The following is a 15,540-nucleotide window of genomic DNA, read 5'->3' on the forward strand; positions in this document are numbered from 1 at the left end:
GTCTTATACTGCAGTTTAGCCATCAATGTATCTCTGACATGCTATGCAGATCCCCATGCAGCTTTCTCTGGGTTCAGATTAGATTACAAGACTCATTTGAGCTGCACTGGGTGGGAGGAGCAGAATGGAATGGAGCCACATGTATGATTCTACCAGGCTTTTAAGGAAACTGTCTTATGACGTGAAGAATCACCTCAACAGGATGCGATTATAGTTTGGTGGGCTTCTTCAAGCCAGTTTTCTGCTTCAGACACAGACAAATGTGTTAATCAAAAGCAGCATGCACAGTAAGGGAACACTTAAGCAAATTCAGCTAGTTTGCTTGCCTACTTACCAATTTGGATACCCTCTGCCCTGTATTTCTGCCTCCCCACCCCATTTAGAATTTTATTGATTCTTAAGGAATCAACTAGCAGGCAGAAATACTAATAAGCCTTACAAAAACCAAGTTGCATTACCAATTCTCTTTTTGTTGGAACTCACATCTGTTCCCAAATGTATTGGAGCAAAGCAGAACAGAGCAGAACTAAAAGTGGAAAGTTACTCCTCCCCAAGCGTCCAGAGCAAAGATTCTGAACCTGATTTGCAGGAACCCTGCTTATTAGAGGACCTGGGAGGAGTTAACTCATTTGAGGAAATCATCATCTGCTGAGAGAGAAGTATATTTATTGTACATATACTTACTGGCCAGTTGTAATACATGTGGCAGAGCTTGTATGTTAGCCTCTGCATGTAGTCCGGCTTCAGCGCACTATTGTCATAGATTACATTGTAGTGGGTTGGTGCAACACTGCCAGTTCTCACAGACTGACTCACAATAAAGAAATCATACCTTTTAATAGAAAAAAAATACAATTCAGAATGGAATTCCAGACAAGTGGAAGTTAAGGAACACATGCTATGCGGGGAGAAACTTTGTGCTAGCCATCAGGCAATGGCTTATTCCACCTGCTTTGCCCCACCCTTCAGCCTTAAGAGCCTTTGTAAGGGAGCTGTTTCTAGAGGAAGGAACTGTGAGGGGGGAGAGACTGTTTGCCATCAGTGTGTGGTTGAGTTTCACCCCACCTCCAGCCTGAGGAACCTTCAGAGGAGTAGCTGCCACAGGCATTGTGTGTCTTTTAATGAGCTGAACGGAAAGAAAGATTATGAGGCATAGGGATGGGGAATGTGTGTGCATGAATTTAACAGTGCTTAGTTTGTTTTTTTGGTTGCTATTTTGCTACTGTTTTTAATATTTTTAGAGATTATAAGTGCTGTATTGATTTGTTAATCATATAATATGACTTTGCCTTCATTGTGATGTTCAACTTATTTTTTAGCTGCTTTGTTAATAGTGTTTTATAGATTGCAATTGTTTAACTGGTGACTTGTTATTCTATGATTCTGTATTTGTAATGTTCAGGTTATTTACAGTTTAAGCTGCTTTGTAATTCATTTGAATGAAAAGTGGCATAATGAATGACCTCTCTCCCCCCACCCCACCGACAAAAAAAGAATAATGCACACACTTTCCTAGGTTTTGCTTAATCTATACCAAACAGTGTGTATCTAGCAAGTATCTAGAATTGTTGGGTGCCTTCCGAAGCGCACCCTTTGATTTAGCACCTTCATCTGAAGTCCACTCAAGGTAAATACAAGTCAGAGGAGTAATCCATTGTATTCATTCATACAAGGATACCTTCTCACACAGAAGTAACAATTGTTTACAATAAACTGTATTTCACTGTGGATGTACAGAGGATCCCAGATTACTTCCAGAATCTCATCACTCATTACTTAGTTGTCTCATGGGATGAGAGAGAGGCAGCATCTCTCACTCCTGCTTGCTCTCTAGCTTCCTGAAAGGGGGCAGGAGCCCTTGTGCCAACCAAGGTACATTTAGAAGGCAGTGGCAGGGAGCAGGTCCTAAGGAGCACTAGGTTGAGGCATGAAAGAAGGGAAAGTTCAGGTGCAGTGTGCTGAATTATAGCAAACTTGTTACAGCAAGACAGGGAGGAGACCAGAAGGAAAAATATACAGTGGTGCCTCGCAAGACGAAATTAATTCGTTCCGCAAGTCTTTTCGTCTTGCAAGTTTTTTGTCTTGCGAAGCACGGTTTCCATAGGAATGCATTGAAAATCAATCAATGCGTTCCTATGGAAACCGCCTTCAGACCAGGTCCGGGGACAGTCTGTCCCCCGACCTCTTCTGAAGGCCGGCGGGGTGGCGAAATTCTTTGCTTCCCCCCGCCTGCCTTCCCGGGACAGCTGCGCACCTTCCCCTCTGTTCCCGGACCTGTTCTGAAGGCTTGCGGTGGGAGGAGGGCTTTCCTCCCCACCGCCAATATTCAGAATGCTGTTCTGAATGTTGGCGGTGGGGAGGAAAAACCCTCCTCCCACCGCAAGCCCCGGGAAGAGAGGAGAAGCCCTTCGCGCCTTGTCCTCTGTTCCCGGACCTCCCACCACAAGCCTTAGGACAGGTCCGGGAACAGAGGAGAAGGCGCGCTGCGCTTCCCCGCTGTCCCCGGAGATTTCCCTATGGGCTTTCGTCTTGTGAAGCAAGCCCATAGGGAAATTCGTCTTGCGAAGCCGCTAAAAAATTGGAAAACCCTTTCGTCTTGCGGGTTTTTCGTTTAGCGAGGCATTCGTCTTGCGGGGCACCACTGTGCTGTATAAGGAGAGCAGATTGTGGTGGCAAGAAGACCTGATATAATGTCAACTGTGCCAAAGGCATCACTTGTGGGTTCAGAAACAGACTGGGCTGAGAGCAGTTTGAAGCAGCCTGAAGCAGTTTGGCCCCAGGAGCAAGTTGCTGAGATTGTGGGGGAAGGAGATTTTCCTCTGAGAGATTAATAGGCCACATAGATCAACAAAGTCAATTCTCTTGCCCACTGTGCTGGAGTCCACAGAAGAAAGCAGCTCCTGGGTCTCCCTAACTCTGCAGTGGCTGAATTGAGGAGGGAGCTTGCCATGCACGGAGCAATGGTGGGATAATGTGCAGCCTTGCCTTTGCTCCTCCACAGCCATGGAAGTGTTCAGCCTTAGTGTAACGGGTGAAGAGGCAGTGAATGAAGCAGGCATGCCATCACACGAGACAAAAGCCTCCAGACTGGGAGGAAGGACCTTCGCCCAGCTCCCTGAGTTCTCAAAATGGCAATGAATATCCCACAATTATGGCTGCCGGCTATGACTACTGCTAAGTGCTACCCCTTGCTTAAAATGCAGCTTATACTTCCCTTGTTTGCTCTATGTTAAAAGAGCTTCTGACTTCAGGCCCAGAAAAGAGCACAGCGGAAAAGAAAGGAAAGAAAGCAAAATTTAAAGGGATTTTGTTTTTTCAAAGGTGGGCAAGGAGAAGGAATGCAACGGAAAAAAAGTACAAGGTAAAGAATAGCAATAGAGAGGGAAACTCCAGAAAGGATGTTGATCTGAGCCGAGAAAGGAAACAATGATCCTCAACAAGAAGGGAAAAGTCTTCTGTTGAAGTTCTGGGTGTTTGTTGCCTCTGAACTGCAAGGCAGAGAACACGACCTACTTGGAGACCTCTGGCATCCACAGAAGAATTGGCTATTCCCCAGTCAAGAACCATAGCAAGAATACTGGCTATTAACAAGGATTTGGCAAAAGCAATCCAGACAACAGCTCAATTATCTTCCATATGCACAAAGTTTGCTTGCAACTTACCATTCTGGTCTGGTAACTTCCAAATCAATAACTGTGCCAGGAGGTGGATTCTGAAGTCTTCCACCAAGCTGAGCAAAGAATCTTGTATTCACACGCTTCTTCACCACTATCACTGTTAGTTTGGGACTTGAGAAGATCACATAAGTTTATATACAGTTACTACTTTGAAATAAAACAGTACGTTAAGAAACCTACTCTAATATGGTGGCAATTAAGTACAACAGAAATACTTTTACCAGGTAGTGGAAGGCTATGCTAGACCAATGAGAAGTGGTTCAATAAAGCCATCTCATTTACCCATTTGATATTCAGGTATGCCAGATGGCATCACCAAGCTTACGTTTTATAGAGCCACTGCATGTGATTAACCATGACATGATCATGTCGGATCACTTAACTTACTTGTAGTCCTGCCCAACAGCTTTCAAGCACTCCAGAAATTGAGGAACTTCATAGTTAACCAAGGTTTTCAGTTGACCATCTCCAACACCATCTCGATACACAATAATGCGAGAAGGCATGTGGTTGTTGTAGGTATACCAAGTCCTTAAAGCAGCTTTAGGAGAAAACATCAGTGCATCAATTTACTGCTAATGTTATTTCCTTTGGCTGCCAACATGCCATTAAATTAAAAAAGCAGTCTGTTTATAGCCCCTCCCTCCAAATGTCAAGCTTAGTAAAACTGGTTTCCTTCACACTCTTGTGTTTTGAATGGACGCAATTTATCTTTTTCACAGGAATAAATTAACTGTCAACCCTGCTAAGACAACTTCCCATTAAACTGAATTTTATAAGCAGGCTTGTTATAAATCAGTTTTTTATATAGCAATTTGCCTGGTTAAAGGATTACTTTTAATTTATAAAATATTAGTAGAAATGGAAGGATCAAGAAGATCAATTAAAAGAGGTGTGGGGAAAGTAGACAACAGGGCAGATAGTCAAAGCTGGGGGGAGATATGGAAGAAACGTACGTTGAAAATGTTGTCTATAAGAGTAAAAGAAATTTATTATAAATTAGGTTGGAGATGGTATTTAATACCAGTCAGATTAAATCAAATGAACAAGGAATATTTTGTGTTATGTTGGAGGGGATGCCAGGAAACTGTGGTGGGGGTATAAATATGTACATTTTTTTTTTTTGGCAAAGGGTGTTTAAAGAGATAACAGAAATCATGGGGGTTAAAGCTGACTGAAAGTTCAGAAGTTGCATTATTATCAGTTTGCATTGGGTGGAAGGTTCGTAGGCTATGAAGGACTTGCTCGCAAATTTATTGACAGCTGCACGAATTATTATAGCTAGGAAGTGGAAGTGGCAAGATGAATATAAAATGGAAGAATGGTATAAAGAAGTCTGGGATATATCTATTAATGATAAATTAACATGTGCCATTAAAGTAAAATGGGGAATATGCAGGAGAAATGATTTTGAGAAGGTATGGACAGCGTTTGTACAATTTTTACTGTTACACAATGAAAAGGGCTCAAACCATTACAAGACATGATGAAATTGGGGGATGCTGGATAGTTACAATGGAATGGTCTTGGGTGGGGTGCACATTTTTATTATTTACGATTGTTACTTTGTCAAAATAAGAAATAGGCAAATTTAAAAAAGGAGTGCTTTTTAAGTTTCATCTTAACCAATATACTTAAGCACTCCAGTTTGTGTAAATGTAAAAAATATTTGGGCATGACCCAATAGAAGATAAAACACCAAGTCCTACTGATATTTGTGAAGGCAAAACATATGCATATCTCTCCCAGTGAAGGTAATGGAATTCAAAAGTACCCATTTATTAACAGAAAGGTAAGCTTTATTTACACCAGGCATAGGCAAACTCTGGCCCGCCAGATGTTTGGGACTACAATTCCCATCATCCCTGACCACTGGTCCTGTTAGCTAGGGATGATGGGAATTGTAGTCCCAAACATCTGGAGGGCCAGAGTTTGCCTATGCCTGATTTACACCATCCCCACCCCACTCCCAGTTGTATTTACATTAGGAAAACTGCATGAAACAAGGATAAACAATTCCCAGCTGCCACTGAGTGTGGAGTGGAGTGCTCTGACTTGCTTTCAAGAGTAGTGGGCTATTGGTTGTGCCACCAAAGGCACCATCAGCAGAATGGGGCATTGGGCTGGGCAGGTCTTTACAAACAGCTTGGCAAACCTGAGCAGACTCATAATTACCAATTCATCAGTCTCTTAAAAAAAAAGAAATAGGGAAAATGACACACAGCAGTTCTTAAGTATACCTTGCAAGCATACTTTAAGTCCATCTACAAGTTCTTGTCCACGATCTTGAAGGACACAGCGTGAATACCAACTGTTGTGAGAAAATAATAATAAATAATAGTAATTTATTATTTATACCCCGCCCATCTGGCTGGGCCTCCCCAGCCACTCTGGGCGGCTTCCATAAAAACCAAAAATACAATAAAATATCACACGTTAAAAACTTCCCTGAACAGGTCTGCCTTAAGATGTCTTCTGAATGTCAGGTAGTTGTTTATCGCTTTGACATCTGCTGGAAGGGCGTTCCACAGGGTGGGCGCCACTACCGAGAAGGCCAAAATAAATTTTCCTCATCATTACTGTGACAGCAGCCAAGTACCTGAAGTCTCTCTCTGTATAACAACTGAATTTGACTTCATTACAAAGTAGAAAGTGTGTAGAGCACAAGCCAGGCAGCTGAGAAAGTTCAATTAATACTTTTGATTTCTCCGATAAATTGCCTTTTCATAAAGAAAACTAAAAAACAAAGTGCTGCAATTAAAAAAACAACAACTTCAGATTTTTACCGTGTCATTCCCTGATTCAGACTTGCAACAAATCCTGCAATTGACCTCCGGCCAGCTGTGGTGTCATGGTAACAGTCAATTCCCACAATCATGAGTTGTTTCAGCTTGAAAAATATTAAGAGAAACAGAGTGAGCTACAAACTCAAAAATCCAAGTTTCCAATATATTAAAATTAGCTTTTGTACTAAATAGTTATGGGAGCTATTCCAGAATCATACTCAGATCTCAAAGGGCACAGTACTAGCTAGATGGATATCCTCTTAAATTCCTAGTCTGACCCAATCTCAATCTACTGATATAAAATAGATAAAATAAGATTTTAAAAAAAATCCTTCCAGTAGCACCTTAGAGACCAACTACTCATAGTAGAATTTGCTGATGTGTTTACAGTGACTGCCGTAAGTCCATTAAGGCAAGTATCATATTTGAAGGTTTCTACATAAAACCAAAGCTTCTTATTCAGTCTACAAGTAAGTATTTATTAGCAACTGAAGGGCTTTTTAGTATGGATGTGCTGTGGCTTTGAACGAATACTGAGCCAATGTGAGCTGTGTTCTATGCATGCTTTGAAGGCAAACAAGTGCATTTGGGCAGGGGGAAGGGGGAGAAGACACTTCCACAGTTCTTCCTTTTTCTCTCTTTCACATGGTGCTAGCACTTAGGGAGTACAAGCTTTTAAACTGCAATCCCAAATCAATTCCAGCCTTTGTTACTGTGTGGGCTGTTTCGGACAACTCCCCAGTACCTTTTTATCCTGATAGCAGAGAAACAAAGCAAGAAGCTAGGTTAAACAGATCACAAAGTTAACAGGAAGAGTCAGGTGGGATTATGAAGAAATTGGGTTAAAGAATAAAACTTCATAAGCCAATCTAAGCACATTCGGTATTTATGTGCAGGTATTTGACAATGCTAACAAATGGAATGAAGTAAACAATTATACTTGAAAAGAACTACTTACTGGTATCTCAACACTCCAGAGCTCCCCACCCATTTTACAGTTCATCTGTAAAGCAATTTTTGTGGCTATGGCCATTACTGTCTGGGGTTTACTCAATGTCCGAGCGAGCACACATTGGCTTGGAGTGGGGCAATCGGTACACAAGTATTTCTTGATTGCATCATACTTGTCTTTACGGTTACTGGAGAGGAGGCAAACGACCTTTAAAAAAAAAATGAAAGAAAAACTTCAATATATCACAATTACTATTGAAAAGTTTTCTATCTTCTGGCATGCTCAAGCTACGGTGTGCTACGTAACTAGGGCCAGTTGGCCAACCTGCACGTCTCCCAGCAGCATACTGATGTGTAGGACCACAATGGTGGCCTTCCACAAGCGGATGGAATGATCAGTAATGCTCAGCATGCAAAGCCCAAAATATGGAATGGCAGGTCTCTGCGACGCCCTCTGTAACCTGCCTATTGATGATGGGTCTGGAAACCTCCATCATCCTAGGCTCCCACATTGTACCAGATAACAAGGAATCTGTACATCTCAAGTCCTTGGTGCAGCACACATAGACCCAAAAGCCTCCCTGGATGACAAATCTGGTGGACTGGTTTGGGGAATTAGCTAATGCCAATGCACTTTTGTTCAAATAAACCAACAAAAGGAAATTCAATTCAAGCTTTTCCCAGCATGATTCAGAGAATCTACAGCCACCACACCATGTTTCACCATTGTATCTTCTAAATCACTTAATACATACCATCTTTGTATCTGAATCAACTTTTTGCTTCAAAGTTCTCAAATATGCTTCTGTTCTGTCCTCTACTTCAATCCTACAAAAAAAGCCATGTTTTACTGTACTTTATTCAGCAGCACCTATTCTAATTGAAGAAACTCAATAGCAATGAATCCCTATTATTTTAATAGTGCATACAGTGCCTAAGAATGCCAGACTCCACTGAAACTCTCAATTTCCAAAAGATAAAACAAAGATTAGGTGTTCTAGGTGGCATTGCAAATTCTCCTGAACATTCCTATGGTTTCAAAGCAGTTTATTGGAAATTCTGACAAATTACTGTGAGTACAAATTTTATTGATTTAACCATCCTAGTACAGTACAATTTCTGAAATAAAGCAATATAGTTTCTAGATAGTAAGTGTCTATATGGTACTTGGGATGCGGGTGGCGCTGTGGCCTCAGCGCCTAGGACTTGCCGATCGAAAGGTCGGCGGTTCTAATCCCCGCAACAGGGTGCGCTCCCGTCGCTCGGTCCCAGCGCCTGCCAACCTAGCAGTTCGAAAGCACCCTCGGGTGCAAGTAGATAAATAGGGACCGCTTACTAGCGGGAAGGTAAACGGCGTTTCCGTGTGCTGCGCTGGCTCGCCAGATGCAGCTTGTCACGCTGGCCATGTGACCTGGAAGTGTCTCTGGACAGCGCTGGCTCCTGGCCTATAGAGTGAGATGAGTGCACAACCCTAGAGTCTGGCAAGACTGGCCCGTACAGGCAGGGGTACCTTTACCTTATATGGTACTTACATCATTGCCTTGTTCATCTGTATACCCATTGCTGGTGTGACTTTGAAAAGATTCTGTACTAATGCATTAGCTGCATCATAATTTCTCCGTGTGTAGATTAACAGCCAGTTATCCAAAGGCTTTACACTGATTAGAGATACTCCCCTGGTTTCTTTAGACCAGTCTGCAAGTTGCGGATTGTAGTCAAACTGAATTAGAGAAGATTCCAAAGTAATCATCCAGCATGAACATAAATCCAAGTCTTAAAACATTTTTTCTTGAGCAACACGTTGCTTGATGAGAATAATCTGTTCTGGCTGCATTTTAAAATGCATTAAATGAAGTAAAAGGTTAACTTACCACTTTCCCTCCTTGATGGATCTTTTCTGACTGAACAACTCGTCCCGAAAAGGAAAGCAAGTTGGATTCAAAACTTAAGCCCCAATCATGAAGTTCTTTCTGGACATTATCATCTCTATTTAGATATATAAAACAAGAGAACACTGGAGTTACATTATTTGTGCTAATCTCTTTTTCTGGGAAATAGCAGGCTTATGTTTCTTAGTAAATCAACACTGTGCAACTATTATCTGAATATGATTTAAGTAACGTACTTGTTAATGTAATCAATGAGCCTTCCAACTTCACGCATTCTCTGGTCTGGGGCAAGTCTTGTATGAACAGACAAGTCTTTCATAACGGTAAAATCACTTCGCATTTTATCAGTTAAGCCTACAAATATGAAAAAGCTTATTTAAAGCAAAATGTCACATAGAATAGGGCTACCATATGTCCCCAGGGACAGTCCCCGGTTTCGCAAATCTGTCCGCCGGACAAATTCAGTCCCTGGAATGTACCCAGATTTGCAAATCTGTCCCCGGGAAACATGACAGCGGCAGCCTCAGTTGGCTCTGGCTGGCTTCAGGAGCTTCTCACTGTTGTGCACAAGACACAACATATGGGGACTTACAGTGAGGGAAAATGTTGGGCGCCACGGCAGCGAGCAGCTCCTGAAGCCAGCCAGAGCCAACTGTGCTACCAGGCTGGCTCCGGGCTGCTGACTGCCGCTGCCACTGCCAAAGGGGAACCGGGGACGTCAGGCAGTACAGATCTCCTGGCCCCTTTGTTTTGACTGATCGGGGGAGGCTCGGGAGTTGCAGCCGGCCGGCGCCCAGTTTTTTAAAAACTCTGCACATTTATGTTTCACAGGGTGCAAAAGGAGAGCTTTGCACCTTGCCTGGCAGAGAAACAGAGCCTTGTGCCCCTCCTGGGCAACGCCCACCCACGACTCCTGAGCCTCCCTCGATCTGTCGAGACAAAGGGGGAAGCGGGCAGATCATCGGGGAAGGCTCGGGATATGCATGGGTGCTTGGGCTCAGGGATTTTTGCCTCTCCATCCCCACTACTTACTCCCTGTTGCTACTCAGCTTAAAAAAAAAGTGCCCCCGGATTCATTGAAAAAAATCTGGTAACCATAACATAGAAGCCACTCTTTCTTAACTGAATATACAGGTAGGCAAGTTAACTAAATCCAGTTCTCCCTATGCGTCCGTGCACGCGCTCTCTCTCTCTCTCTCTCTCACTACCCCAGCACCTCATTTATTATCCAACTGCTACAAATGTAACTGTAAGATTCCTGTGAAAGAGTGTTAATATGAATATCCCCTATCAGCACTGCATCCATAGTTTAGCTACCAGAACTATGCTGAGTGGTGTCAAGAGTACAGTGGTACCTCTAGTTATGGACTCGATCCGTTCCAGGGTGCCATTTGCACCCCAAAAAGTCCATAACTAGAGCGCTGCTTCTGCGCACGCACGGTGAAACCCGGAAGAATACACTTCTGGGTTTGCGCGTTCGCAAGTCGAAAGGCGCAACATGAACCTAACGCAACACGAGGTATGACTGTACTCCGAAGTAAAAATTTGTCTTGATCCAGAATATTAACAAAAATACTGAGATGCAGATAACATGACAGAAAGCTTACTTTTAATTGTATTATACCTGTAAGGTAGCAAAGTTCAGGAACAAGTATGGCTGGACCTGCCATGACACCTCCTGGGCCTGTCTTCCTCTTCGGCTGACTCACCAAAAGTGGTTGATTCAGGTCTTTGATTTCTTGGCTATATTGCTGTATTAAAAGCACATCATCTAGAATTTAGTTTTGCAAAACTTTTTGACTATGAAGTCAGAAGGAGCTGTGTCACATGGAGAGATGCAGGTTCCACAATTTCATAAATATGGCCAACAGAAGATGCTAGCAGCTGCAACACTTCTGAACACAGAACATAATGCTAGGACCCACTGAGTGGCATGCCACAATGGAAAAAAAGAAAATTAGTTTCACATCTTTTAAATAATACAACAGGCCTATTTAAAAACAACAACTCTTCCCTCCCCAAACTAGCCTTGCAGTGTAACCTTTTGCAGGGTGCCCTATATGGCAGAAAATGTGTGGAACTAGATCACCTGGCAAGGTCCAACACAATGGACTGTGCTTGGTTTTAATATATTTTGATCTGCCCTGAGCCTCTGGAATGGAGCAGAATATAAAGTCCAAGTAAAAAACAACAGCCACCACCCAAAAAGTATCTGTACAATCTATAGTGTTGTGAGTTTCGGGGGAACCCCCTAAATGTTAGAAATTAGTAAATGGCAGAAATTTTGATTATTTGAGTATTGAAGGGATGATTGCAGACCAGAGGAAAAACACAAAGCTTTCTTTCCAAGTCAGGGCCTCACCTGGGATAGAGGTTGTTAATATGACAAAAGGTGTTGATAGCCCATCTAATAGGAAACCTGAGCCCAGGCAGACAAGATTGCCAGGGTAACTGGGCGTGAGGTGACAAAAGATTGTTTTGAGCATGGTGTGTGGGGTAGACTGGAGAACAAACATTGAGATCCATCTTGGCTAAGGGTAGCTGGGAGTGATGCCTTTGGCTCCAGTGCTATGGGGAACAAACCCTGCCTGAGATGACCATGCTGTACGTTCTGGGCTCCTTCTATGCAGACTGAAGGTGTAAATATGTGAATAAATCAGTTCTTAAAGCTATGACAGTCTCTGCTGCACCTTCAATTCTTGAGCAGAAACCCTGAGCGCCTGAAATGCCCTGGAATCTTGCTACTGCTTAGCAGAGAGTGGGGGGTAGCACCCAATTTTTGTAACAATAGTAATAAACTCCCTACAGCCACTAAAGTAAGTTCTGCAAATACTGGCGATACTCAGCATATTCATTAAAAATACATCATTGTGGATGTACAGGTCAGGACCAGAGTGGGGCTTATGAAAAAGCAGCAACCCTGCAATATAGTTTCACTCATCTCATGTCCCAACACGATACTGAGCCCCACATCTGCCAGAGGCAGCCAATGGCAAAGAACAGGAGCAGTGAAACTCAGCCTAATGAAAACAGGGTAAAAGGTAAATTTGCACATTTCAGAGCAAAGACAGGAACACCAAGCTGCTATTTTTAGAGTCAACCCTATGGTTTTTGCAATTTGTTATTTCACCCTGACTGGAAGCCTACCAATACAGTGGTGCCCCGCAAGACGAACGCCTCGCAAGACGGAAAACCCGCTAGACGAAAGGGTTTTCCGTTTTGGAGGCGCTTCGCAAAACGAATTTCCCTATGGGCTTGCTTTGCAAGACGAAAATGTCTTGCGAGTTCCTGAGGGGTTTTTCCCCTCCCCCCTTTTTCTAAGCAGATAAGCCGCTTATCAGCTGATCCGCTAAGCTGATAAGCCGCTAAACCGCTAATAGCACTAATCCGCTAAGCTGTCAATGGGCTTGCTTCTCAAGACGAAAAAACCGCTATACGAAGAGACTCACGGAACGGATTAATTTCGTCTTGCGAGGCACCACTGTACTTTACGTCACCAATAATTACATAAAGGGAGATAAGGGGGTGAGTGAGATGAAACAGATCCACCTGTACAGGAGGCAGAAAATGGACTTGGGGTCTCTACAGAGGCAAGGCAATCTACTGAATACAGAGAATATAGAAGTCCACACCCCTTTTTTCCTCTCAAAATTATTTCTGGATTCTAACAAACAGTAGCAAAAGACATGCCTTTGGGATGACAAGTATTTGCCTACAGTTCAAGATGCATATCTTTAGATAGCTAAGTTCACTGTATTATTTAACTGGTAAAAAGACAGACAGACAAACACAATGAGTACTTTTTGCCAATCTTAACTTTAGAAAAGCTAATGTGAAGGTTCAACACAGTGGAAGCCAACGTATCATACCATTTTGTAGTAGTCCATAAAGCTGATTTCAGTTCCATCTCCCTTCTTAAAGGAAGCTTGGGGATTGGAATCCCAATCAATGTCATCAACTCGGTATGTTTTGTTGTTATATCTGGCAAAGTTTTGAAAAGTTCTGTTAATCTTGCTTCCTTTGTGATTTCAGTATAAAACATTGTACAAAAAACTGTTAACAATACTAAATGACCCGGTATCAGACGGGAAACTGCCTTAGCATAACAGGAAAAGAGACATGGTGATACTTTCAGGCCCCCCAACTCAATTTGAAATAAAGCCTCTCTCAGTTGATTGTTTTATCCAAGTGCTGGAGAAAGAAAAAGGATATTGTCAGAACATTTAAAACTCCTATCAGAAATACTTGCCCAAATCTGAAATAGAGAGGAACTCTGAAGAGAAACTCCTACAACAAGCAGACAAACTTCCTTAATTTGCAGAAAAGCCCTGGAGCAAATAGGAGGTAGCCCACCTTGGAAGCCTTCTTTTATGAATGGAGAATTTATATGAATTCAGCAGGATAGGGGAGATTTATGGCAGAAAGAGCATTTCAGGTCAACATTCCATTCCAGGTATAACAAAGTGCCCACAAAGGGGTAAAACATTATCCCTTAATCACTAAATTAAGTCGCCTTATTTGAAGTCAGATTTTTTTTCATTCAGAGGGCAATAGTAACTTTGTGCCTTTTGCTTACAGTAGAATATACTTCAATCAGCCCTGTGTCAACATTAGCAGAACTCTGCTAAAAAGCCTTCAGGGGGCAGAAGACTAAGTCAGGGAAGCAAGCAATGATATAGCTTGCAATGTATGCACATCCTAAACACTGTTTTGTTCTTTTAAGAGAAACAGTTATTTATATTTTGGACCAGTAATACCCTTTTAAGTGCTTTCAACTATGTGCTCTTTAGCAAACTGTTTCAAATATACTGTGCTAAAATAAGTAGGAACAGTGGAAACCCAAGTAAAGCAATCCTACCCATTTATAAACAGTAACCAACTGTTTCTATACACAATCTAGACAACAGGTACTGCAAGCATGGCTACAATGCCCTTCTGTGAGATCACAGACCCCCCCCCCCCGGCAAATGATCAAACAAATCTTACCTTGTAAGAACAATCAAGCCAACCAGTTCTTTAGCACATATTTCCCTGAACCGCTGTTCTCCCACCTGCTCATACATGGAATACATAAAATCCAGAACAGTTTCACTCCTGAGGACTTTGTGGCTCACATCTGTGCACAACATGATACTTGTTTCATATTGCAGAATGGAAGTTGTAAAACCTGGCCAAATCATCAACCTGCCATACAGACAGAGGACAGAATGTCACATCACAAATTGCCATTCAGTGACCTCATTTGCAAGAGATGCTCAGTCATTTGATTAAATCCTGCCCAGTAAGTCAAGTATGGTTTGTTTACAGTTAACAGACTACAATCTGCTTATGTACTGTACTCTGGTTTAACTATGGCATGGTTTTAAATAGGAACCAGGCCAACACTTTGAGAATACAACTTGATATTTTTAGGAGAAGCTATTCATTTATAGTTACAATCATGCTTTGCAGAATCTGCGACTTAACAAAAAGAAACACAATTTCAAACACAATTCCAAAGGTCATGAAGTCAAAGATGCTTTCCTTATTTCTCAAATTCTAAATCTTCAAAATTTTATCTGAAAATTTATAATCCTCTTTCAAAATAAATTACAAGGCAGGTTGCAACATACAAAACACAATAAAACCTGCCTTTGACAGAATTAAAAACAAATAAAACATCAGTAGACGCTGGTTGGTTTTAATAAAATTTCAAAGTGCAGTGCAGTTTTCAAAAGGTACATGAAAGAAGGCAAAGACAACTCCTGCTCAACCTCTACTGGCAGGAGTTCCACAGGGCAGAATCTGCCCCACTGAAGGCACACTAAAAGCCAATAAACCTCAGAGGCCAAACAAAGGACATCAGTCATGCTATGGTGGCTCTGTTCCTAACTGGCAGGGTTGGGAATGAAGTGTTGCACTGGAGAGGTCCTCTTCTAGGGGCCCTGGTGTTTTATGCAGCTGCAGCTGTTGAGAAACAGCAGCAACTATTTTGTCCCCAGTGCTATTCAACATCAATATGAGGCTGTTACCCTGCATGGTAATCTGCTCAGGAGTTTTGGATGCAAGTTATCATTGATGCTGTAGATATCAGACTATTTCTCATTACATCTGTGTCAGGAGAAGGTTGCAAGCCCTGGACAGATGCCTAGATCTAGCTATGGTAGACTGTTGAGGGTCAGTTAAACAGCTTGGTCCTAGAAAGGTAACTTTCTGGGTAGCTGTTACTGTGCCCAGGATTGGGTCAATTGCCTCTTC

General features: G+C 42.3%; 1 protein-coding gene across 1 annotated transcript in view; it reads right to left on the minus strand.

Annotated features, from left to right (window-relative positions):
- Positions 1-15,540, minus strand: part of PIWIL1 (piwi like RNA-mediated gene silencing 1) — a 35,819-nt gene that overhangs the window by 982 nt on the left and 19,297 nt on the right. Inside the window, exons 18-30 of the mRNA XM_083717950.1 lie at positions 14,290-14,487; positions 13,173-13,284; positions 10,928-11,054; positions 9,540-9,657; positions 9,286-9,400; positions 8,947-9,134; positions 8,170-8,242; positions 7,422-7,622; positions 6,464-6,567; positions 5,918-5,988; positions 4,065-4,218; positions 3,663-3,788; positions 685-832 (exon numbers count right to left, since the gene is read on the minus strand). Coding sequence (XP_083574076.1) covers positions 685-832; positions 3,663-3,788; positions 4,065-4,218; positions 5,918-5,988; positions 6,464-6,567; positions 7,422-7,622; positions 8,170-8,242; positions 8,947-9,134; positions 9,286-9,400; positions 9,540-9,657; positions 10,928-11,054; positions 13,173-13,284; positions 14,290-14,487 — 1,735 coding nt within the window. The remainder of the gene's footprint in view (positions 1-684; positions 833-3,662; positions 3,789-4,064; positions 4,219-5,917; positions 5,989-6,463; positions 6,568-7,421; positions 7,623-8,169; positions 8,243-8,946; positions 9,135-9,285; positions 9,401-9,539; positions 9,658-10,927; positions 11,055-13,172; positions 13,285-14,289; positions 14,488-15,540) is intronic.

This window comes from Podarcis gaigeae, assembly GCF_964106915.1.
Source record: "Podarcis gaigeae genome assembly, chromosome: 16".
NCBI classification, from domain to species: Eukaryota; Metazoa; Chordata; class Lepidosauria; order Squamata; family Lacertidae; genus Podarcis; species Podarcis gaigeae.